Genomic DNA, 26,658 nt, shown 5'->3' with positions numbered 1-26,658 from the left:
TGGTATATCACTGATTTATGGGTTATGCAGTTATTTTGGTTTATGCAGATATTTCTAGATATTTTCATCTAGAAAATATACCATAAAACACAGGCACGGGGTATGGAAGTTGCTGTCATTTTTTATCTTATCACAGCCGACTCATGTGACTCTAAACAGTATATTCTACAATATTTTAAGTTACCAAGTAATTAATAAGGGTGGTATTTTTGTTACCTTAAGAGGACAGACTGAGAAGAAAGACTGAAGAGTAGAGATTATAATGTTCACTTGTATGATCAGTAGAGATAGAGGAAGTCACTACTCTACCATATGATAGATAAGCAAAATACCAACCTCTTCCCACTGAAAATTCAATTATTTATATTTCAGAGACAGTCGAGATCTTGAAAATGCTTTTGCATTTTCTATGCAAATTAAAATGTTTAAAGCTTGTTGTGGATATGGGATTATAATTAATTCTTCTCAAGGCTGCAAGTACAATGATTCACTGAGTTTATTACATGGGGCTCAACAAACCATGAGATTTAAATATGTATACATCACACCCTATCTGCATTAAAATATACATTGCCATTATATGATAAACATGAAGTGTAGATTTTTTTTTTCTAAAATTCTCATTTACTATGAGGAAGGTTTTCTGTTCATTCTTGAACTTTACAAAGTAAGTTTCCTATGCAATATCAGAATACACCCTAATTTATTTTACTGCCAATATGTTCCAGCAGTATATTTCAATGTGCATCCCTATGGTGTTCACTTTTATTTGTCCACAAACCCAGCTGAGGCATAACAAAAACAAAAAAAATCTTCATATCTTGTATAACATACATGTCCAGAAGCTCAACTATCCATGACTGTTTATTCTGAAGCAAATATAAAACAGAAATTTCCAGTTAGTTTGACAAGCTCATCACATCCCTTTTTCTTTCTTGAATTGAAAAAATTTCTTTCTCTGCAGAGTAGTAGCATAGCACCTCTACACTGCTCACATTGCTTTAAATCCCTGAGCTTTGTACTGTTCCTCTTCAAAGTCATCAAATTTATCAAATTGCAGGACTGGTAAATAGTTAACAGTCCTGAGTGTGTCATTTTTAGAATGACATGCTAGGTCATGTTTATGTTCTCAGCTTGCTTTGTCTATTTTAGTTCTTCTCATACTCTGGCCTGCTGCTATATTTTGTTTACCGGTGCTTGTGCCAAGACTATTTTTTTCCTGTTCATGTGGAGACCATCACCTTTACAGAGACTGTGATGATTCCAGTAAAATCCAGCATCTCAAGGAATCAGAACACTTGGTCTTCCTGAGAGTTGCAGTAAACATTCAAGTTTAAGGATGTAACTGTATTTTTTAATTAATTGATTTAAAGAAAAATGACCATATTTACTCAAGAGGATGCAGGGAGCCTCAGTAACTCTGAACATCAAAGCTTAATTTAGTTCTAAGACTGCAGAGTGATACAGTGCTCTAAGGAAGGTCAAAGTACCTGGAAAACCAGGCTCCCTTTAGTAGAGCCAAGCTGTGTGTGTTTATTTTTTTGATGTTCAGCACTCTAAGGCTTCTCTTAAAATAATAAAATATTATTTCCTAATAAAAATATTGCCTGTATTTATTTCCATAAAAATGTTTACTTCACTAGACATTTTTTTGAAAATCAGTGCTTCAAAAAGTGCTTTGATATAATTTGACCTTGAGTTTGGTTTTTATCTTTGTAGCTAGCTACAATTTTAGTGCCAGCCTTTGATCCTGGTCTTGATTTTTTTATCCCTTATTAGAGTTTCACATCCTCATCTGAGCTGTGTCAGACAGAAAACAGAATTGTAGGTACCACACAATGAGCACAGTCTCAGCTGCTGCTCTACCACCCTTCAGATTGCTGAATATATACAGTCATGTTCACCAACAACAACAGTGCACAACTTTACATAGATCAGATTGCATGCTATAGAGCTGAGGAAAATAGTGATGTTTCACTTACCTTTTGGATTCTGCCCTTTTTAGTGGCAACCAAGATTAAAGATGAGGAGAGGAAAAATAAAGCAGCAAAATTGCTCCAGAAGGAAATGTAAAAGTTATTGATGATACTAATGAAAACAAATTTACTGTAGTACCTAGAAGCTAGTAAAACCAGGAGGAGGACTTTTTTCTTTTGAGCAAAGTAATTATTAACTGTTCATTCATAGATTATATTGTCAGAGGTGTTATGTTTTTAATAAAAAGAGTTAAACCTTTTTGCCCAGATGTAGATTACAAGTGCTTTAAAGCAATATAAGTACTTTCAATTTTTTTTCACTGAATTTGTTGGGGGCTTTTTTCCCAGTATTCAAACACTCTGATATTATTTGCCCTCCTTCAAGGAAAATGTTTTAAAGTACTACAGACCCAGTAGAGTTCTTTATGCATCCGTCTTGGCATACTTCCCTGTGCTCTTCTAGCCTCAACCCTAAGGGCAGCCAAAGGCAAAAGTATTTTCAGCAAACTAAGAAACACTGTAAGCTTCAGGGATTTCTGGATGACAGATTTTAAACTGTAACCAAAGTAGGGGTGTGATTAAAAATAATGAGCTAAAGCCTCTCTCTAAATTGTAAAGGGAAGTGTACAAATTTATCTTCCCTCAACATTATAACTGATGACTGAACAGTTTCTAAGTTATTCACAAAAGTTAAAACCAGAATCAATCTATAGGCGTTTGAGCCATGTTCTTAACAAAGCAGTAAAACTACATTAAATTTTGTCTTTTTTTTCTTTTTTCTTTTTTTTTTTTTTTCTGTCAGAATTCAGGTGTTTTGAAATTGCCCTTGCTGTATATAAGGTGCTGATGTCAAATGTCTGTGTTCCTCTTGACTCTGAAAGATTTTCATTCCTTAAAGTCTGAAGATCATTGTTTAGTCTGGAGAAAAAGAGGCTCATGGGCTACCTCATTGATCTTACCTATTGGGAAAACTTCTGCCTAGTCTCAAGTAAAAAGACAAAAGGAAATGGTCTTAACTTGTGCCAGGAGAGGTTCAGACTAGATACTAGATTTTTTTTTTTTCTGCACTGAAAGTGTGGTTAGACATTACAATAATTTGCCCAGGGAGTTGGTAGAGCGTTCAAGAGAGATCTGGGCGTGGCCCTTGGGTGCATGGTTTGGTGGTGATTGTGGTGGTGCTGGGTTAATCATTGCGCTAGATGATCTTGAAGGTCTCTTCCAACTTCAATGATTCTATGATTTTGTCATTCCTAGAGAGTGTATAATCACAACAATAAAACCAGTTTCTTCTTCTATAGGTTCCTCAGTCTAATTAGCAAAGCTGATTTTAGACAGGTTATGGAATTAAAATCATGTACAGTAGTGAAATTTATGGAAGCATTTGTGGGATTAGGCATTAATTCAGTGTAAAAAATATTTATAGTTACAAATTTGAAATATATTGTGCACCAAAACCCAAATCCATCTGAGCAATGGTAAATGTGCTGAAAATTCTGGCACACATCTTCAGAGTAAGTGTGGTAGAAGAACATGGTACATTCAAATTTGTAATCAAGTTTCCTCTTCCAGACAAAATAGCTGTCAGGTGTTAAAAAATCAGTGAATATAAAAAAAAATTGTTGTATTTTATTCTGAGTTCTCTGTTTCCTGTCTTTGCACATAAAAAATTTAAACCTCCTCAGCAGGTCTTGCACCCAGGATTAGAGATGAAGAGTTCTTGCTTTTCTTGGGTCAAAAGGTCTTGACTCACCAACTCACAAAATATATCTACATCCAAAATAATTTGATTAGTTAAGATTAAGGTACCTTTCCAAACAGTCCTTATTCAACCAAAGTGGGTCTTTCTTTTCTTTTTTTTCCTTTGTCACTTGTAGAGTGTAATAGCTTTCCTTTATCCAATCCCTACCCAAATCCCACTCAAAATTATATTAGGAATAAATTTAACTCACTTTAAACTCAGAATCAACAACATCTGGAGTGTTAGATCTAACAAACTAACCAAAGAATTATTTCTACTCCAGGTGTAATCATACTAACAATTATATAATAATTATGATTCAAAATATGTGACTTAAAAGGATAAATACCGACTTTACTTGGTATATTGCTCATCTATTCTATGCCTCTTTGTACCATTCAATTTCAGTGCACAAGGCAGAATGGGAAATATATATAAATATTATATATATTATATTATATTATATTATATTATATTATATTATATTATATTATATTATATTATATTATATTATATTATGTTTATTATATTATATCAGGAATCCTCAGGTTTTTTGAGACTATGATGGTGGTCTTGGTGATTTCCTTCTCACCTCCAGGAGTTGCTTAAGAGCATTTTTATATTTGCTAATACACCTAACACCTTACTCATGCTTCAGTAGTCTGCAAGTCTACATAGATGTGAATTTGTTGTCTCTGCTGTGTTTCTCTTCTGTTGGATATATGTTCTTTGTTGTGCTGCCACACTATTCCAATGATAAGAAGTGGTTGATCACTGGTAGGTGGTTTACAGTTCTGGGGCCTCCATATTGTCCTGTGCCTGTGTTTTCAAGATCCTTAAACACAGGTATCACATCACCAGGTTTCCCACAGCCTCTGGACAAGGGCACACACTGATTTACAACTTCTGTCATATCTGCCAGACAGAGTGTCTAAAATGGAGCTGCTGGTTTAAGCTGAGGCAACTGGATCTCTTCTAAAGTTCCTACAACTTTTGTGAAAATCTCTAGTCTAATGAAACAGATAATAAAATACAGTAATTCCCCAATTGGCAAGAAGCTATAGAACTCAATGCTTATTTGTCCAGAACCCGTTTGTCAGAGTCTGCTCAATCCCACACCAAGGTCAGAATCAGCTCTAAGAGGTGTTGCCATTTACTCAGTTTTTAATATTAGGTTACCAAAAGAAGATGAACATATAGCTGAGGAGTTTTGTGGGGATTTCTCTTTTTCTGTCTTCTGCTTCTGGAATTCCTGGTTATTCCTGAAGTGATTTATGTAACAATACAATTTGCTTTACATGTGTCAGAAGGATGACTTTGGTCCTTGCTTAGCACCCTGACAGACTTGAAGGATTTGTTCATGCTGATCCTCTGAAATTAGACCTGTTCCTCAAAGTTATTCTGTCCCTTCAGACCATAATTCCTTTTCATTTCATCAATTAAGCTGTCCAGTTCTCGCAGTTTCTCAGCTATTCTACCTATTTCACAGATTCCATTTTTATATGTAAGTCTTACATCAATCACTTTTTCATCAGCTGGTTAGTGGTGGATTCACTTCTCTCCCCCACCAAATTTTCCATCCTGTCTCCTAGAGTCAGGGGCAGAAGGAATTGTTTACAGCAGGACTTTCTTGGACTCTGATCCAAGACTGAAGGAAAAGGAAGAAGTTTCAAAGCCTTTTGATCACCTTTTCCTCTTCCTGGGGAAGAGCTGCAAGGATGCGGAAGGAACAAAGAGAAGAAGGAAATATCTTTGTATTAAAGGGACCAAGAATCTGTCCTGAAAATCTTGTTATTTCTGTATATTCCTTCCCATTTACTTTAGGCAACAAAACTTCATTGTTTATACCCCAAGGAGATAGGTCTGTTAAAAATTATTTTTGTCCTTCAGAAAACTTACTGATTAGACAAATTTCCTAGGTCATTGAAAAATTCTTAATAGTCCCGGGGAAAGTGTTAATGTTAAAATTTTTATACTGATATTTGGAAACATTGTCATGGTTAGGAATATATTGCATCATAAGTAGATTTCTTGTACATTTACATTTATGCAGTAGGCAACAAAAAATTGTCATTTAGTTATAATTATTGTTATAATTATTTTAGGCCTCCAATTTTAACTAGATAATTTTAAAATATGCCATGTTTCATTTCAAGACATTAAGAAATTTCTGAGACACATAAAACTGCAGCAGCTGTAATTCACATATTTTAGGTTTAGGTTTTATTTTTGTTATTTTGAATGAGTCTCTGGACATACCTATTTCAAAGTAATAATGATTTACAGGCTAAATTTGTAAGTATTGCAACTGAATATATTTATCTATAGATTAAGATTTGTATAATTTAGGGAATTAGAAATTGTGTTGGGATTGATGCTCAGACAAAAAAACAGGTTTATGGAGTTGTTTCTGCATTGTTAGCAACTATAGCTATAGCCCTTGGTGGTGCTAAGTTCCTGTAACCAAGGTGAGCAGGCTTAATAGGTCTTTGACATAAGAAGTCAGACAATTAAGTGGAATTGTCATCTTTCTCCATCTTCCTCACTTGTTCCAGATGCACTGATACTACTCAATCCTCCACTCCAAAAGGAGCTTTTATTTGCTCCTGATGCTGCTATTTGTTTTTCTTTTCCCAGTCATCCTCATGGACTTGGTAATAAGTGCTGCTTATTCACAGTCCTTTGTGCTCACCCTCTTCATTGTTCTCTAACTTGAAAGAACCCTGATTTGGATACTTCCTAGGACCAACTACACAAATATTCATTTGTCTTTCTATGTTGACACATTGCATATGTATTTGTGCAAAATATCTGTACATTTTATTTGGCTATGTCATCACAGTACTACAAAGTACATATATACTCTTATTGGTCATATAATTACTATGCAAATTTTGAATAATCCCATTCTTGGAAGTCTGGACTGTTCTTACATGATCAACAGAGGAATTTGAAAAACATTGCTTTCGTTTATTTATTTATTTGATTTTGGCATTTAGCCATTTTCCATTTAATACAGATTAGGATTTACCTGACTTTTTTGTGTATGGATGTTGATCATTCTCACATATTAATGGATCAAATTGATGTCACTTAATATCTGTGATCAGCACAAACCATCAGTCACATTGCCACATTATTCTACACCAGACCACAATGGAAATATTCATCCTGTGGGAGGTCCTGTTTGCACCATGTTCTATGCACAGTGGCTGGGTTGCATCTTGCTTCTCTGAAGACAACTACAGTGCAGAATTCCATGCCTCAGCTAATTGCCTTAGGATTTGGTTAGTCATTACCTTTTTTTCACAAAGGATAGATATTTTTAGAGTGTCATTCATCTGATGAGATGAAGCATAACCTGCCATGCCATTTTCTTTCCATTGCCTCTGAAGGTAACTAGCTGAGGTACCTGTATTTAGCAGGACACCCAACTTCATGCCTAATACAGCATAATTGCAGCAAGTCCCCCAAACTGAAATAGTGTTGCCTGCATGTCAATCTATTTTTCTGTGTAGCTGAGTAATAAGATTCTAACATCTCCATGTTTAACTTGAAAAATGCAACTATACAGCAGGTAGTAAGTACATGGCTTAAAATCCAGACCAATTAAGATTAGTAGAACATTGACCCTATATTCATTGTCTTTAGGGTCAGAAAAAAAGGCAGATTTTCTGCCTTTCTGATTAAGTCAAAGCCAAAAGTGGTCTTGTCTTCCGTCTTTTGGATCAGCTTGGTAAGCTATATTTGCTTACATTACTCATCTTGTCATTTAACAGGTGTTACTAAAATAGCATCAGTTTATAATTTATGCCTATTTTAAAATTTATCTTCTATCCTAAATTTATCTCATATTTGATCTTTCCTTTGAAAATGGATCTGAGTTTAATAATGTGGGAGTATATTTCTTTTAAAATGCTATCTTTGCATTTTTCCTAAATGCTACTTGGAAAGACTCCCATTAATTTTAGATTTGTTTTAGGTCTTTGTTAAGGAAAAACATTCTATTTTAAGAATTCTATGTTACCAGTTATAATATTTACATATGGAAAATAATTTTCAATTTAATTTTTAAGTTAGCATGACACATAAAGGTACTACAAACATAACAAACATACAGAGATTTATACAAATTGGAAATCCTTTATAAGTAAATATGCCAAGAACAAGTATTAGAATATATAATTTACATCAGTATGAAAGTTGATGTGGTTTAAAGCAAGATGTAAAAATAGATGTCTGAGATAGGAGTGATTGAAAAGTTGATATAAAGCTGATATGATTTAAGTCCAGAAATTGAAGCAGATGGTGAAAATTAAGAAATTAAAAAAACTGATGCAGGTGTAAGTGAACAATGGAAATAGTTAATTAAACTGGAAGAGACTTAAAACTTGAAGAGATTTAAAATGCGAAGCAGCTAGGCGCATCTGAAAAATCTATATGACTTAAAGAGAAGACTGGAAGTCTTCTGAAGTAGAATTAACTAAAAAACTTACTTAGGTGGAAGTGAGAAATTCAGACTTCTAGCTCTAATGCAAACACTGTCTTTAACCAAAAGTGTATGGATTATCCCATTAACTTAGTAGGATGGCAGACATGTTTTACATTCAGGATATATGGAAGCATTTTCAGCAATAGGGCCACATAACTAAAGAATATACGAAACCTAAAATAAAATAGTAATTTATCATATTTTTATGCTGGAGGAAATGTCTTTGTGAATTTAGATATCTTATTACCTAATCAAAATGTAAATTCTCTTCCTCCCTGGTCCACTTTTGGTACTGCTTTGAAGATAATATTGAAGTATTAAAATGATGATTAGCTTTGATATTCATCCAAGAATAAGTTAAGATCCATGACTAGGGTAGGGGAGAAAAGATTTAATTAGCATCCAGCCTGTTTACCGGTGGATATATTTTTGTTGTTAGTACTTTTTGATAGCAGTCTGCCTCTTACTTAGTTCCACTTAAAATCAAGATTTTGAAGACAAACCAGTTACAATGTTAGGACCTCCTTCTTAACCAGGCAGTTTGAGATCAGTCAAGACGTTCAGTATCTAGGCATATATTTGTATGTGTGCATATGTGTAAAGTCTTTGTTAATTGCTTTGACAGAAAATTACTCAGCCAGTGTCTTAGGAGGTTCTTTTCAGATGGCTCAAACAAAGAAATTGCAATTTAGTGTACTTGAGACTTAATTTCTCTATTTTCTTCAAGGTACATAGCAATAGGAATGAAACTCTGAAGACGTGGATCTTAATTCCAGTTTTACTATTATTAGGTTGCTCTGCTGCTTCTCCAAAGTCACCAAAATATGCTAAAACTTTAAAGGGAATCAGGACAAGTATGAAAGCTCACTGTCTGGGACTTCAGGAGAGCAGACTCTGGTCCTTCAAGGACCTGCTCAGAGGCAGGTCCAGTATCATTAAGGACCTTAATGCCAGTATCATTAAGGACCTTAATGATAGCTAAAGGTCCTTCCAAAGCTCACTGAATTCAAGGCAGTTGCTTCCTTCACCTGTGCTGGAAAGGAGTAAGAATTAAACAGAAGGGAACTGACATGGCAAAAGACTATAAAGACAAGTGAAGATAAAACTTAATGAAAGGAAAGCAAAAGCAGATAATTAAATTAATAAGAAGAATAGCTCAATGAACAAGAAGATAATTAAAGAAATGAGAACTGAAGTATGTGAGACATATAACCAATAGAAGGTACAACACAAAAATTAGCTTGAAGCACTTAAGGAAAAATTGTCTTTTAAACAGAAATCTGAAAAGTGCAACAAGATTAGAGGGATGAAGGATATAATTGACTAAATGTTGCTTAAAAAATCTTCCATGTGGTCATTACTGTTCCTCTTTCCTGTCTCATAATTTTTCTGATCCTTTCAAAAATCTAGTGCTTAATTTTCTTTTGCAGTGGTCAGCAGTCCATGCCTAAGATTGTCTTAAAAAGACCACTTATGGTTCATTTCAAAGGCCAGTTGAGCTTTGTATTTCTATTTGCTACTGCTTCCAGCTAGCAAAATTTGTAGATGCTGCATTTGCTACTATACTGGCCCTCAGTTCCCTACGGATTTTGCCATCAGAAAAAAGAACACAGTGATTATGCAGATTTACTTTAAAAATAAAACAATCCATTACTCACCACCTGCTAATCAGGAACTGCAGTCACAAGGCATTAGAGAAGAAAACACACTGTTGAAGAGGTTTTATCAATCAGAGGAAATCTTCTGAATAAATGAGTTAAAGATCCTAGAACAGTTTGGATTGGAAGAGGAAATCATCAAGTTCCAATCCCTTATCCATGGGCAGGGACAGCTTCCTCTACCCCAAGCTACTCGAAGCCCCATCCAACCAGGTCTTGAACAACACCAGGGATGGGGCATCCATGATGTAGGAAAGGTGTCTAACAATGATCTGTACCGAGAGGTAGGAAAGTAGGAGGAGAAATAATGTCACTGTCTAAATATTGTGATAAAACAGGAAATCTTTCCCCAGTGTGTATTCATTTGCACTTTCAGATGAAACATCGAATGCTTTTGTGAGGAAAACAATGTCAGTTATTGTATTTACTTTGACTAACACACTGCTTATGTATATAAATATACCTAAAACATTAGGATTCAGTTTAAACTTTGTGGCAATTTTCAAATCCAAACTGATTTCTTTGCCTGGATGCTGTAGGTCACCAAGTACTGATAGATTGATATCATCTGATTAATTAAGTACTCCAAAGTCACATTTTTAAGAATACAAATGCATCATGCAGCCCAGAATAGATAGATCGTAAGCCAGTTTAAATGGTAGCATTTTCCTTCTCTGACCCTAAGCTAAATTCTTACATTTTCCAGAGAATGAAATTTAAAATACAGACAGGTGGCACTCTTAGTGATACTAAGCTGGCCTTTCCCCAGCTTCTTCCAGGAGATATTCATTGTGTTATAAAACACCTTTGTATTTTATTCACCCCTTCTTGGTGAATAGCTAATTTCCTTATTGTGAAAGATTGGTTAATAATATATCTACAGCATTATGCTATTATGCAACTGTCTCTCTTTCTTGATTTAGAAGTAAGAGGGTGACCTCCCAATATAGCTAATTTAATCTCCAAAAATAATCTTGCAAATTGACTTGCCAGAAACTAATATTAAATGAAATCTTAGTTCTATTGAACCTGAATGTCATTTGTGATTCTCCATAAAAGGCTTAATCTGCAATTTTAAAAAATCTCTACTAATGTTGTCAGGTTTCATAAAATATCTATTCTATTAAAGAATTAGTGATGCTGATTCTAGTGGATTTGCAATATTTGGGTAGAAAGCTTGGATCTGATTCAGATTCAGATCACCTTTTTGTATTGAGATTTGGTAGAGCTGTAAAAGTGTTGCAGTAGCTAATGTTGGGATAAGTCAAGAGCATATGGTTCTAAGAAAATACTAGCTCTTCTAGGAATGTGAAACATTTTGGTTTTTATTAAAAAGAAAAGTTAGACCATTAGAATATTTTCCAGCAATGCCCATTTATGACTGCAATTTTCTTCTTACCTAAATAACTCTGCTCTATGTTCTAGATTCCTTATTTCATCATATAGGAACAATTAATCTTCACAGCAAAACAAAAATATGATGGTGCTGCACATTATAGTAGTTCTACAAATTTCAGTATTAAAGCAGCAAATCAATTTGAAATAGATTTTAGAGCTAAGTATATTTAACTTTGCTAAATACTCAAGCAAAGATACAACAGCTATATTAAAAAGTTTAAAATTCTTTGTGCATATCTGGAAAAACCCCTAAAATCATATAAAGGTGAGGATAGATAGGAACATGATTCTCTAATGCCTAGGCTGTGCAGTGTTTGAAGTGATCTCCCACCAGACAGAGTGAAGTGCTAACACCTTATCATTTAAAATTGAAATGCATAGATCAAAGTTATAGAAAAAAAATCAAGCTTTGAGTGGGTGCAAAATAGATGGCACTAGCTACTTGTGACTTTTCTATGATTCTTTTTACTTACAGATAATGCTATGAATTGCATGAGGACAAAGAGTATTATTTTTTTAAATTTGAATATAATAGAGTATATTACACTAGTGAACAGGCTGTTCTGTGAACTAGCCAATTATATATATGCTCTGTACATACGCATATAGTTTTTACTAGGTCAAGAGTGGAGGCAAAAGACAGGTTTAGAAAGCAAGCAAAGTCTCTGAGCACCGCTTCACAAATTTTTGAACATGAATTTAGTTTAAAATTCAGAGCTAGATGTTAAAACTCTTCCTTCTACTTGTCCATTGTATTGTTCAGTACAATTAAGTACTGGACTTCATCTGAGCCCACAGCAATATCTATACATGTGTGTATGTATGTGCATGTGTACATATTTTTATATCTTTCCAGAATTTACCTGGTTTACATTTTGAAGCTAAACTCCTGCTTGAGAACTGTTTTAGTATGTTTGAAGAGTGTCATTGGACTTTTGCCTGTCACATCAAGATACACATATGCATGAAGAATACAAGGACTTATATTTATCTGAAGTGTGTGTGTATATATATATATTGTTTACATATACTGTTCTTTGTCATGCTTCCATTTTCAATGCTGTCAGTAGATGATTATACAAGAATCTTGCAAGAACCAAGATACATGTAGTTGGTTATATCTGCAGATAGCTGTGTCAGCTAATTGCATAAATGTATTTATTAATGTCTTTGTACAAAATACAACCAGGTAGAGTCTATTTTAGCTGCTTAGAATTACAATAGTATTTTAAAGTCCTTAAAAGCTACTCAGTAAAGCCTAATTTCGGACATTATGCTTCTAATAATGGTTCAAACTATCATACAGTATTTTTTTTTTCAAATTTAATAAGTGAATTCAAGGATGATGTTTATTTTTAAATTAACTGCCAGCACTATTTAGAATAAAGAAACTATTTTAAGAGAGAAGAAATAGTAGCAGGCTTCTGTGCTGATATGACATAGAATGTGAACAACAAATAGACATCATGTCCAAATAGACCATGATAATTACCCATTTGAATTGCAATGTGTTTTTTGCATCATATTAAATAAATAAGCATGCTAATGGGCCAAATACCTTGTGTTCATATTAAAAGAAAAGGTCATCTGTGCATGCTAGCACTTTCCATTGTTTCCTATGTGTGTGGCTCGAACTTGGGCTATAGTTATGTAAAACACCATATTTAATTAGCTTTTAGCAATCTCATGTTTTCCTAGTCCAAAAAAAAGCCGCAGTAGGAACATCAATGTTTCTCTTGACAGCATCTTTTCATAAAGTGATACAATCAAAGGAAAGCAATTTGCATCCTTATAGCATGTCTATCTGAATCAGGATAGTCAGTACATTTCTCAGATATTATGAAAATTTCCACCCTACAGTTAGAAATTATTGGTTAAGAGAAAAAGCTTTCTTAGGGAACAATGTGAGTCTGAATATGAAATGAACTACAAAAGGATCCTGGGACCTCATCATTTTGCTACTGTTGCTTGTATGGTGACTCATTCCAGTGGGCTTTGTTTCTCTAGCAGGCTGCAGCTAGGTCATCTGGAGAAAGTCACACATTTTCTGTGCTTCAGCTGTTGCAGTCTGAGTCACCCAAATCCTCCAGAAGGTGGAGGTGAGAGAGGAGCTGTTCACATTTGGAAAATGAAAGGGTAGGACAAGGAGATGGAATGACAATAAGGATGGAGCCTGGAGCACACAGAGAAAGGTGGAGTTTGCTAAAATGAACCGGGGACCAGGCTCAGCAGTCAGGGGTTGAGAAGGGATTATGTAGACTTCATTGTGAAGCAGACAGCTGGAAATTTTTAGGTCAAGACTTTAGACTTAAAAGTGTTACATCCAAAATTTTGTTATGGCAAAAGGAAACCACATATATGGAGCAAGGAATTTATTGTCTGTTAGTGTTTTAACTGTCTAAAAGAGTAAATTATTATATTCTAACAGAAAAACTGTGTTATTAATTCAACTAAAATTGTATGTAAACAACCCACTACTGTTCCTGTTTTATATTCACCTTTCCTCTAGATCTTGAGTTTGAAATTTTCTATCTTTCTGAAAAAGCACCGGGTGTCTGTAAGCAGATGATACATGATGTGTCATTAATAATCTAAGACTTTCATAGGGAGGAATATGATGCTTACGATGAGAGGCCCCTCCACTGAGCCTTGGGGGGTCCTGCTCAGGCAGTTTTTATGTTCTTCCTTACCCTGGGCTCCTGCCTTTTGGCTGCTCCCATCTGAGCCTGAGTGTGCCCTGTAGCCTGCCCAGGCTCATTATTTGGACAACGACGCCCTGGCTCTGCCAGACCCTTCCTGTGGAGGCAGTGGCAGAGCTCAGGCTCAGGCAGGAAGGTAAGAGGCACGTGGCTCCAAGGCACTAGCTGAAAGCAGCCCAGCCCAGCTCCTGCCAAGGTGAGTCCCAGCTCTGAGACCTGCACTCCCAGCTCAGAAGTGTGTGACTTCTCAGCAGGATTGATGATGGGATTCAGAGCTTGTTCTGACTTCCAAGATGCCGGAAAGTCCTTTTTTCCCAGCCCCTCGACCAAAGAAGAGGTCGAGATTCCTTGGTTCTTGTTTTCAAGGTTGTTTATTTTTCGTTATCTATAACATTCTTTCTCTGACCTGCTGAGGTCTGTCTGTCAGGTCAGTTCGTGGCACACTGACCGCCCTTGGGGTGGTGTTAGTTTTTTATACTAAGAACTATGTATACTTTATTAACAACAATTTTCCAATACCTATCACCTATGTTAGACAGTCTGTCTCTACTCTAAACCACTCCAAAAGTGTCACCATCACAGCAGAAGATGGAGGACAGGAAGAAGAAGGAGAAAGACAGAACATGCCCAGATTCCTCCATCTTGCCTCTTGAACCCTGATTCTAAAAATCCCAAAATTCTACTTTTTCACCCTGTGATAAATTAACTATAATTCTATTCAAACTCTTGTGGCTTGTAAATCCTCACACAAAGCTGGTAGTTTTTTCCGTGGGTTAAAATCGAAGGCACAGGTGTCTTTGACTCCGTGTCAAGGTCTCTGAGCTCCCTGCCAGGGTCTCGAGCCATCCAGGGTAGCCAGAGGAATGTCCTGTGTTCTGACAGATTGACAAACCTCATTGGTCAGGCTATACCAGGTGCATTTCTCAAGATCCCCTTGCACTCCATATGAATTGCGGAGATCAGAGAAAAAGACCAAGGATGTTCTTTAGGGATCAAGCATGGCCCATCCAGAGGTCTTAGACTCCCCTCCCTGCCCCAAGTTTCTCATAAGCACATATGCTCAGACCTAATGAAGGTGGAAATTTTTACATTCATTTACCCAGTCACTTGGTAAGAAATGTAGGTGCAAAATCACACCCCACTTACCACAGAATTATTCATTCTGCACAGGAAATTCATAATAATATGCTAATTCTTCATACTACACAGCTTCAAAATGTACCCAATCTTCATTTTCTTGAGAGCTTATTAACATAATATAACTACACATCAACATAAACATAGTCCTACCATTAAGCTCAGAAGAAATGTGCACAAAAGGAAAAATAATACGATAATTAGGGAAGAAAATTCGGGAGGAAGAAGTTTGACTAAGATCATCAAAACATCTTCAAGAGGCAGGAAGAAACCTAAAGCTTTTTCATAAACCAGCAAAAAAAACCAGAATAACTACTTGTCCTTTGAACTACCAACTAATGAACAAAGGAATCAAAGCAAGGCAAAGTGAAAAGGAGCTTTCTACACTCATATTTGCTCTGAAGGGCAATGAGGAAATTTCTTTACTCAAAGATAATTTTTATAAGGAATTAATGAGTGGACTTAACAAAGGCTGATGCCTCTAAGAAAGATGTTATTGAGCAACTCAAAAAAAAAAAAAAAAATCCAGGGCAGTAAATCACTGGGACCAGATGGTGCTGATGAAAGAATTCTGTAGGAACTGAAGTGTGAAATAGCAGAGGTAGCAATGAAGATATGCAATAGATCCTTAATAAACCACACACTGTTCCCAAAGATTGGGAAGTTGTTATCTTAGGTTTAAAATAAATAAAAAAAAGCCATATATGACCCTTGGCATTACAGACCAGTGGGTCTCATATTTGCTCCAAGGAAACTGGTTTCAAATTTAATTAAAGACAGAGCTCATGCAATTATAGCCCAATAGGGTATGGCTTCTGTGAGGGCAAGCCTTTCAAACCTCCTAGAAGTTTTAAATGACAGTGGAAAAAAGATTTGTGCTTCTTAACTGACCAGAGTAATAAAGTTTTATAGGTTCAGCATATTGCCAAACACGTGGGGATCACAGTATACAATCTAATAGATAAAAGTACAGGAAAGGTACTTCATTTTACCTTCCCAGAGTTATGGTGTCAGGAGAGGCAACTGGATGCTTCTAAAGTGATGTAATTACCATCTAAAATGAAGATGATCTCACTTGCCTGCTCCTTAACACTGTAATCTCAGGAGAAAGTATTCTCTGGCAGCCTTTCCATAGTTACAAAAGTAAATAGACTATTGACTTCTCACTGATACATTTTTGAACTTGCTTTTTTACAGCAACTGTAAGAGAGATGGTAATGAAAATTTAACTTTGAATAATCAGACATCTACTTGGAAAGTCTGAAAAATGTTGCTTTAGGGGAACTAATTTCAGTTTTTGTTATGGTCTCTTTTTTTCATTGCCAGAATTCTCATTTTCTACCTCACAGCTTGAAAGAAGGCAGCCGCTAGAGGCTCTGAGGTAGCAAGAATTCATCATTAACCTTCTCATCTCTTTGTCTTTCTTTCTATACTTCATACCTAATTAGAACTGTGCAGAGATGGACAATTCCATTTTATCAAAGAATGTATATTGTGAAATTACGTTGTGAAACAAAAAACACAACCAAATAACCATTTCTTTTGGGGGGAAGAAAACAGAGCCCTATCAAAAGAGTGGAAGATTTGGGTTGTCTAAAAAGTTTGCATCCTAGAAATCCCAGAATTCATGTTTCTGGGTTCAATCCACATGGTTCAAGACTAGACAATATGGAAAAATTGCTTGGTGTTACAATACTAGGGTGCTGTGGGATCCTCAGCCCTTGGGCAATCAAAGTGTCTGGCAGCTGCATCAGCCAAGTTATCTCCCTCAGCAAATCTGTGAAATGTCACCAGTGCACACTGGAACACCATGCAGATACATTAGGACAAATCCCAAAGCAATATATTCAAAGTTGTATTGAATTCTCTTTGACCTCTTGCTTGTTCAGCACAAGAGCATGGCTCTGGGCACCATGCAGAGCCACTCTTAAAGAACTGCACTCCTAAGAAGCCAAAACTGTTGATGGATTGTGCACATAAATTGCCAGCAGCCTTAGCATGCCATAAATTTAGGGCTAATTTAGTAAACTTACAGGGTTTGCATCAGATTATTTTCTTATAGAATGCCTAAAATTAAAAAAAAAAAATACTGTGCTTGGGATAATATGACACCAAATTAGTATGTACCTGATGCTTTGGTTCAACCTATTTCTGTACCGCAAAGCCCTCATTGGACTTCCATCTCCTTGCTCCTCTCTCACTTTTCTTTTCAAATACTATATCATAGACAATGGAATTCTATTTTATACAACCTATAGCGTGCTGAGTTCTTGTTCAAGCAATACTTTGATACAGATGTTGAATAGCAGTAACAAAGATTTCATGCAAAATACAACTATGTCAGAAGAAACTTGGGTTCTTACTGGAAAAAGGATTATATATTTGCCTGTTGTATGACAGGTTTATTTTTTTAGTCCTGCAAAATAGTTATCTGGTTCAAATGGTCAATATGTTTCCACATTCATATTAGCCTCCCTTGTAAATCAGTAGTACATTTATAAATGTTTATTTTATACTGAATGGTATAGCTTCAAAACAAATTATTTTTCAGCATGGTTTAAACAGAACAAGGGAGTTAGTTATGAAGGCTGTTGAGTTTCACAATAATGACATATCTGTCTTCATATCACTTTTCTACTGTACAATACTCTTTTGTAATGCAAATACCAGAATAATGTAAGCATAATGCTAAGCTTAATTGCTTTACAAAATCTTTATCCATTTCTCAACACGCATTTTAGTCATTCAGCTATTCATTAACAGATAGTTTGCTGTGTGGAGATGATATTTTTAATATGTAAGGCAATTTATAGAGTATGAGAGTGCTTACACTACAGAGCTGTTATACAGGTCATTGACCTGTAAGGAAATTAATGAAGAAAGCTTCTTAACTTAAGACTGCCAGTGAAAAAAATGAGACATGCCAGCAATGCAAATACATAACATTTATCTATGTAAATCTCTTCTGTATACATGAAATCCCAGAAAAAAATCAATAAATTAGACTCCTTTTTCTTTTTTCCAGTAATCACTCTGGAAATCATTATCCAAATCAGGAAAAGAAGAAAATGATCTTCAAGTTTTATTCATTATTATTTAGGGTAATATTTGAAAATTAAGATCTACCAGTCATGAACCTTCTGAAACAACCCTTGCACATAGATTCAAGAGTAATTAAAATCAGTTTCAGGTCTTGGTTCTGAGGTCATCCTAATTATGTCTTAATACTAAGACAGGTGCAGGACCTTGGACTTATTGAACTTCATAAAGTTCATATAAGCCAACTCCTTCAGGCTGAAAAGGCCCCTCTGGATCCCTCCTTCAAGTTAATCAACTGCATGGCTCAGCTTGGTATCATCTGCAAACCTGCTGAGGGTCCACTCAAACCCAGTGTCTGTTAATAAATACATTGATTAATATTGGTTCTAGTATAGACCTCTGAGAGACACCACTTGTTACTAATCTCCTAATGGACAAAGTGCTGTTGACTGCAAGTCTTTAGAAACTGCCACCTGTTCAATTCCTTATCCATTTCATATTCCATCCATCAAACCCATACCTCTTCCATTTAGAGACAGGAATGTTGTGTGGGAACACTTCAAAGGCCTTGCAGAAGTCAAAGTACATGACATCCATAGCCCTTCCCTCATGCACCAATGTGGTCAGTCCATCACAGGTGGACTGATTACACCAGATTACTCAGGCACAATTTTCCGTTTGTGAAAACATTGTTGGTGTTTCTAGTTGCCTCTCTGGCATCCACATGCCTGGCATAGATGCCACAAGAATTCCATGATATTACTGGAGATAAAGACAAAGCTGTTTGGATTTAAAGTTGCTCCCATGAACTTACTTTTTCTATAGATTACAAATTTTGGACATATGAATTAGTGTACCTTTTGAATTTTTGAAAATCTAAGCATATACATAAATGCTACCAGTATTTTATTAAATACTTTTTGACACAGGTGTTGTGGATAGTATTGTATACTTTTTTTACAAGCATACTTTAGATTTCAGAAGAGTTCACTAGCATGTACTGGCTAATTCAGTGTGCTGTTTCTTGACACTAAATTAATGTGCTTTCTGCTTTTAATTTGTGTTAGTTTCATGCATTTGAAATAATATCTGATTCTGTAGGACATCTGTAGAGTGTATAATGAGATTTTTATTTTCCAGGTTTCTCTAGTGTTTTTAATAGTTGTAAATAGGTTATAATGAAATTCTTTGAACTACTTTATAAAGTCATTTAGTTGAGCTCTTTACTCTAAAGCTCTGAAATAGGGTTTCCAAAACGTGTGTCACTCTTATAGCTCTTTTCAAAATCCTGAAATATTTTTCTATATAATTTGGAGGAATGGAAGTCAGGAGCAAGGAAGCAAGGATTATCAGGTGATACATTGAAAACCTTGCAGCAGCTGAAAATCTGTATCTGCAGATGTATGAAATATTCTTGAACATCTCTAATCATTCTCAGTCTTTGCAATCTCTGTATTTACACTTAGTATAACCATAGAGTTGTGCAGCATCACTTTCAAAATGTATGATAAATGAAGCTGTTTATTATTTCTGCTTATATTTGCAAAATAATTTGCTTTTTGTAATCCTCTCCTTTTAAGTGTAATGCAAATGCTACATTTCTACCTGTGTGATTCAAGCCATTTAGCATGTCCTGTAGAACTGACTTGTTCCGTTTCAATGTTCTAGTGTGTTCTTCAGAATGCAAGACTATTCATAGTAATCTACTCAGCTTTATTTAAAATCAAAGCATTAGGGATCACATTTTGTCATAGAATTGTTAGGAATAAGTCACTCAAACCTGTAGATCTAACAAAAAAAATAGTTTTCCATTTAGAATTTGCCTAAATATTTGTGAAACAGAAAATATGTCCTTTTCATTGAAACTATGAATTTGGCATCAAACTCTCCTGCAAGTGCAGTAGAAAAACATTTATTGAACATCTTATGCCACCTTCCCATGCCCTTAATAATCTTCTGCAGCCCTTATTTAAAGAAAATTGAAAACAAGAAGAATCTGCAACACAACAGCATCGTACTTTCCCATGTTTAAAGTAGCATTTTTTTCCTGTATTCACTTATTGTCTTTTGCATTCCTGGTTGAATGCTTAAATGCATTTCTTTCATTGTCACAGTCACCTCTACTTGTGATCTATATAAATATGACCAAAGCCAGTGGGGAAGTGGATAACACCTGCATGTTATAGATTCCTTGTCTACTGTTGGCTCTGTCAGCAGACTTCATGAACACTTGTCAATATGATGAGGATCCAAGTACACAGAAATTCAGGGCTGTAACAAGGGAAAGATGAATTGTGAGGTAGCTTTCTTGTCCTTGCTGTTGGTACTGTCACATAAAAAGAAATACTGAAGCTTTACAGACCCATGGTTGAAAGAAAAGGCAAGAAAAACAAAAGGGACAGAATACTTCATAGAAGACTCCAGGAATATTAATCCTAAAATTTTAGATTACATTTTTATCATGTGTTCTCCTTGTTATGCTAGGGATTGGTTTTTTTAGTTATGTTAAATTCAAAATTTTAAGAGACAGTTGAAAGCAAGCAGATCATCACCCACTGTTTCCAGAAGGCATACCTACAAAAAAACTTCTGGCAGCTTTGTAAGCAGGAAGAAACTGATCGCGATTGGCCATTTCAGCACTGAATTCATGCATATTCCCCTCAATATTCGCAGTTCCCATCCCTAATGGGAGCTGACAGAATGTAAATGAGTTCCTAAAGGAACCAGCAAAAGTGGCAATTTTTCTCATTTAATCTTCAGATGAGCTGTCTGTCTCCCAGCTGCTGAGCTTCATTAGAATTCTGAAACTAATTTCACCTATCAACACATGATTATTGGTTTGAGTGAGGGTTTTGGGATATTCTGAGTAAAAATCACTACAATGTAGCGTTGGCTCAATAAAAAAAAAAAAAAAAAGAAGAAGAAGAAAAAAGATTTGAATAAAACTGGCAGGCTTCAGAACAGTTCTTACCCTGAAAAAAACGTTCATCCATCTTTGGAGTCTGGGGAAATTTCATCCTATACAGATGAGCAAAGTAAAAAAATGTGATAAGTAGGAGAGCTAGAAAGAATTATACTTTATTTATTAGCATAAAACACATTAGAAATTATTAAAATTTTTTGTCCAATAACAAAAAGTATTTAGCAATTACTGCTGTGTTTACCCCCCCCAAAAAAAAAAGAGATTTAAATGACAAAGAAGTAAAATATACTGAAAAAAATATAATCACTAATTGATTCTTCTCTTCAAAGTGAGCAAGTTTGCAATATAAAAATCAGATGGTTATTGTTTTTTCCATTTCTTCCCTGAAGTCACGCTTTGGTCATCTCCAATATTTGTTTTCTATCAGTCGTTCTTAATCAAGCAATCAGGTGTGTCCATTTATCTGTATCTGTTTCAAGATCTATGATGACCACTGATGTATTCAAAAATTAGTCATAAAACTGTGTGTATACAAAGCAAGAAATAAAAAATAATTACTTTTGTACATTTTAATTTGTCCAGAAAATTACATATGTCTACAGGAGATAGGTATAATTGTTACCATGACTGTGTGTCCTTGGTACTGGACAACTGCATTTTGCTGTGATTGCCTTCCCATTTATTAGCAAGAAATCTGTTCTCTGTCATCCATTTACCCCTGCATTTTGTCTTTATGGATCAGTACATGCTCATAACAAGGTGTATTTAATTTCTCTCACTGTTTTCATTTGGGAAGTCAAGTTTTCCCTAATCTTGCAAAGTATTCAGTGCTCCCTTAAAGTACGCAATAATTCATCTTTGACCTAGTTATCAGTTACATCACAAATAATTTGTCTCTGTTGGTCCATCTGTTATCTGCACAGCTTACATGATTTAGCTTTATTATATAGGGGTAGCAGAATGGCTAATAGTCTCAACTGGCAGCCTGTTTCTTGTAAAGAAAATTCCTTTCCCCTGTGATATTATTGAATGCATCACAGCGGTCTTGAAATTTCTAGGTGACTTTGCCTAGTATTTTACATCCCTTTTCTTTCTCCCAAAAGAGCATTGCTCTCAGCTTGCAAGACAACATTTTGATTGTTTCCAACTCTGATTTCTCTACACTATTACACACTTTAACTTAATGCAATTTTACACCAGGAACCCTGTGACACGTGTTAAAGGGCCACAGAAGCACTGAGCAGAAAGAACAACGTTGACTTCTTATCCCTCGGTCCAATGGCATGGGGCAGTTTGCAGAAAGATAAATACACCACAACAGAGATTAGCATAACCTGTTACACCAGAGATGCAGTACAACAGAAAAGGAGCAAGCTAACTCTAAAAAAGAGAACCTGTTTTTCAAGGTCAGATCATTATATTCTTTCAAGAAATCAGGATGTCCCAGGAAATAAAAAGAACTCGAATACAGAAGACTTAGAGTTAAAATAGCTTAATGTTCCCTTTTCATTTCTAAGGGCAATGAAGTACAAGGATTTCTTGCAAATATAAAATTAAATTAAAAACAAGGAATAATTATAGATACAATAGTAATTTGTATTTATTAATTAAAACTCAACAGGCACTTTCCAAAAGAAACACTTATAAGAAATGAAAAGTAAAATTTCAATTATTTCTAATTCTAGTATGCATATACAGGCTTGAGAGGTGGGCCTCTGCAAACCTCATGGACATCAAAAAGGCCAAGTGCAAAGCCCTGCCAGTGGCTTAGGTCAATCCAAAGCACAGACACAGGCTGGGCAGAAAATGGATTGAGCCCTGAGGATTAGGACTTGGGGGTTTTGATTGATGAGAACTTGACATGACCCAGAAATGTGCAATCACAGCCCAGAAAGCCAAATGTATCATGGACTGAATAAAAAGAAGCATAGGCCAGCAGGTTGAGGGAGTTGTTTATTCCCCTGTACTCCACTTGAGCAAGGCCACATTTGGAGTAATGCATCCAGCTCTGGGGCCACCAATATAAGAAGCACTTGAACACACTGGAGAGAGTCCAGAGGAGTGTCATAAAGGTCATCAGAGGGCTGGACCTCACCTTTCATATGAAGACAGCCTGAGAGACTCAGTGCTGTTCAGCCTGGAGAAGGCTCCAGGAAGATCTTACAGCAGCTTTTATTACCTGAAGGAGACCTACAGGGAAGCTTGAGAGGAGAGCTTGAGAGCTTTGTACTAGGATATGTAGTGATAAGAAAAGGGGTTATGACTTCCAAGTGAGAGTAAGTACAGATTAGATACCAAATAAAAATTCTTCACAATAAGGGTGGTGAGGCACTAGAAGAGGTTATCCAGAGAAGTTATAGATGCTCTGTCCCTGGAAGTGTCCAAGGTCTCTTGGATGGGGCCCTGAGGAACCAGGTCTAGTAAAAGGTGTCCCTGACATATTAAGGGACTTGGAATTAGATGGTCTTAAAGGTTCCTTCCAACCCAAGGCATTATCTGATTGTACATCACAGAATGCATGGTCAGTAAGCCATGTCCTATGTGCAGATTCACATCACAGGCTTAAAAAAGACAAGTCTGAAAAATACTACAAGAGAGATAATTGCAGTAGCCTACATTTGGTATGAAATACCTGTAACTCTCCCGGAGAGACTTGCCATTTTTCCAAACTAACATATGTAAGAATTGTTTATTACACAACTGTACTTTATGAATTTGTAGTTTCTTTATGGGAGGTTCTGCAGGATAACTACAGAAAGTTATTATTATTCCGTACATATCAAGTGACTTTACAGGACTCTTTTTCATTTCTCATATTCACACATTTTGTATAGCCAATAACCCATAAAGCACCTTTACAGTCAATTTAACCTGCTTTAAATTTCTATTTATCAAGTATATAACACATTCCCACTTGCTGCAGTTGTTTCAACATGTTACCACTATATTAATACATTAAAAAAAACTTCCAGGACCTAAACAGGACCTAGAAAAAAATCTGAAGAGGAACTTTGTAGAAGGGCATGTAGTGACAGGACAAGGGGGAATAGCTTCAATGAGAGAGAAATTTAGATTAGATGTTAGGTAGAAATTCTTTACTGTGAGAGTAGTGAGGCACTGGCACAGGTTGCCCAGGGACATTGTGGAATTTCATGCCCTGAAAGCATGGAAAACTGGGGTGGGTGGAGCTTTGTGTAACCTGGTCCAGTGGCAGGGTCCCTGCCCATGACAGTGGGCTTGGAATTCGACGATCATTAAGACCTCTTCCAACCCAAACCATTGTATGATTCTACGATCCTACATTACAGTAAATTCAATGGTAAAGGATTTGACATATCATAGGTATGAATCTAACAAAGTATTATCTGTGCTACCACAGTGACTTTTGTGATGAATACCCTTCTTTTTTATTGTTTTACTGCTTGCTTTAATTCTTATAGTAGCTGTAAAATGAACAAAATTCTTCTTTGCAAAAGATTTCATAACTAGCTAGAAATGGCAATTTTTCAACAGGTTCAGTTCAGAGGCTCTCACTAACTGGATTTCTGCTCCTGGTAGATAAGTCACTGATGATTCTTAATCTCATAATGAAAAAAAAACAGGTCCTGGGAATAGATATTGTCACACAAATTAATAATATGTGTAATATGTCTTAAAGAAAAAAAAATCTCATAACAAATCTCTAAAAGGTAATAATTATTGTGGGAAAAAAACAACTTATTAAATAATACTGAAATGAAATTGGACAACCAGCTGAAGACTAGAAAGCTGAAGATGAGCAGCATATAACATTTGTATCATAGGAATACAAATTAATTCAAATTTTCATTTCTAATAACTAACTCTTACCTCTTCACATGATTTTGGCTACTTGAGTGGTCATTCTTTTTGTCTTATTTATATACAATATTTTTAGAGAAAGACAGAGTTTCAAGGTTGTGTATGGGAGAGACAGGACATTAAAAAATTCTCACAGCCTCAGGGATCACTGCTATTTTCCTAAAACCAATGAGATGACTTATGTTGTTTCCAAAGCTGACGAATCAATCCTAGACACCTTTAATCAGACAAAGCTGGGAAAATGCAGCTGAGGTTTTATTAAATGAGTCTGAGTTGGTTTTTTTCTTGCTCTTTTTTTTTTTATTTTTTATTTTATCATGAAAGGTTTGGGGTTTTTTTCCTAGGGAGGTTATGCATAGATTTTGGATAGTAAAGGAAAAACCAGAATAAAGGTATTATGGCATTCCAATTACTTTTACAAAGGGACATTCAGAAAGAGCATGAGTCATTGCTACATTCTTCTGCCTGTGAAATGGCTGATATTAAGAAAACCTCAGAAGCGAAATAACCTTATTTCAGACTTCTTTACCCCTTGTCATCTTTATACACACAGAGCATGCATTATACCGGACCACTGCCCATGGTAAAATTTCATTTACATAAATGTGCTTCATCAATTGAACTTGTATTTTTCCCATCCTTTTTTTCTGTTTTTCTAGAACTATTAATATGGATATGAAGCTTTTTCATAGTGTCATTCACAGTGGTAGGTTATACTTATTCATTTGCTTAATTAGTTCATTTATCAAATGGATGTGCTCCATTGTAGAGAAGCCTGATTAAAAGCCTGTCTTTTCTGTCGGTTGGTTGGACTCCAGCTTGGCTGTGAGTTGATTTCACTAAAACCATCCAAGATTTCACTAAAACCATCCAAAAAGTTCATAGAATGAAGACATGAGCCTGATCGATCTCCAGTTCCTCCTGTTGTGTTCACCAGAACATTAATAACAAGTATTTTTTTCTGAAATTACAGAAAATGAGGAATTTTCTTTCATTTGTGTGCTGAAGACAGAGTTGAAATTGGCCTTATTATAATTATTATTTATATTGCAGTGGTTTCATTGTGCATACTACAAATGAAGACTCTTTTCAAAACCCTGAATTCTGGAGAGAATTCAGGGCGAAACAAGAAATGGAGACAGAGAAAGGTGAAGTAACTGCTTAGAGACCACTCAGCAAGTCACAACAAAAACAAATATAAAATGTCTCTTGTCTTTCAGTTCACATTGTCTCCAAAATCCCCAGCAAAAAAATCATAAATTTTCTGAAATAAGTTCTCTACATGTTGAATATCAGTTTTCTTGCTGTCAATTGAGTGAACATCTGCTGTTTTCTTGGCAACAGTTCCAGCCATTTTGAGGCACATAATATGTTTTGTTCCTTTGCAGTATTCATCATGGTACCTCACAAAAAAGAAATATAACTGAAATTATGCTAACATATAGAACATATATTATAATATGTTTCACCTAAGGGTTGACTAGAATGGGCACAGGAACAGATCAAATTTTACATGTGCGTTTGTTATATGTTATGCCAATTTTTGTTGAAAACAATGCACATTAAAGGAAAAAAGAACCATATTTATGCTGTGAAACACAAGAGCAAAAGAGTACTAAAAGATAAAGAATTCTCTCACAAATAGCTGCATTTAGTAGAATTTGAATAAATAAATTTTAATCAAACAATCTGAATGATTTTGATGAGATAGGAAAGATTGCTCAAGAAATTGTATATTTTTAATAAAGCTGATGGTTG

General features: G+C 35.4%; 1 protein-coding gene across 4 annotated transcripts in view; it reads right to left on the bottom strand.

The window, feature by feature from the left end:
- TAFA5 (TAFA chemokine like family member 5) overlaps positions 1–26,658 on the bottom strand; it is a 470,404-nt gene that overhangs the window by 17,265 nt on the left and 426,481 nt on the right. For 3 of the 4 annotated variants that reach the window (XM_038154225.1, XM_038154226.1, XM_038154229.1), the window contains one exon: positions 21,109–21,155. The exons of the other annotated variant lie outside the window; for it this stretch is intronic. In XM_038154225.1, coding sequence (XP_038010153.1) covers positions 21,123–21,155 — 33 coding nt within the window. In that variant the 3' untranslated portion in view covers positions 21,109–21,122. The remainder of the gene's footprint in view (positions 1–21,108; positions 21,156–26,658) is intronic. 4 annotated transcript variants of the gene reach the window in all.

This window comes from Motacilla alba, chromosome 1A (genome assembly GCF_015832195.1).
Source record: "Motacilla alba alba isolate MOTALB_02 chromosome 1A, Motacilla_alba_V1.0_pri, whole genome shotgun sequence".
NCBI lineage: Eukaryota > Metazoa > Chordata > Aves > Passeriformes > Motacillidae > Motacilla > Motacilla alba.
This window is presented reverse-complemented; position numbering and strand designations above follow the sequence as displayed.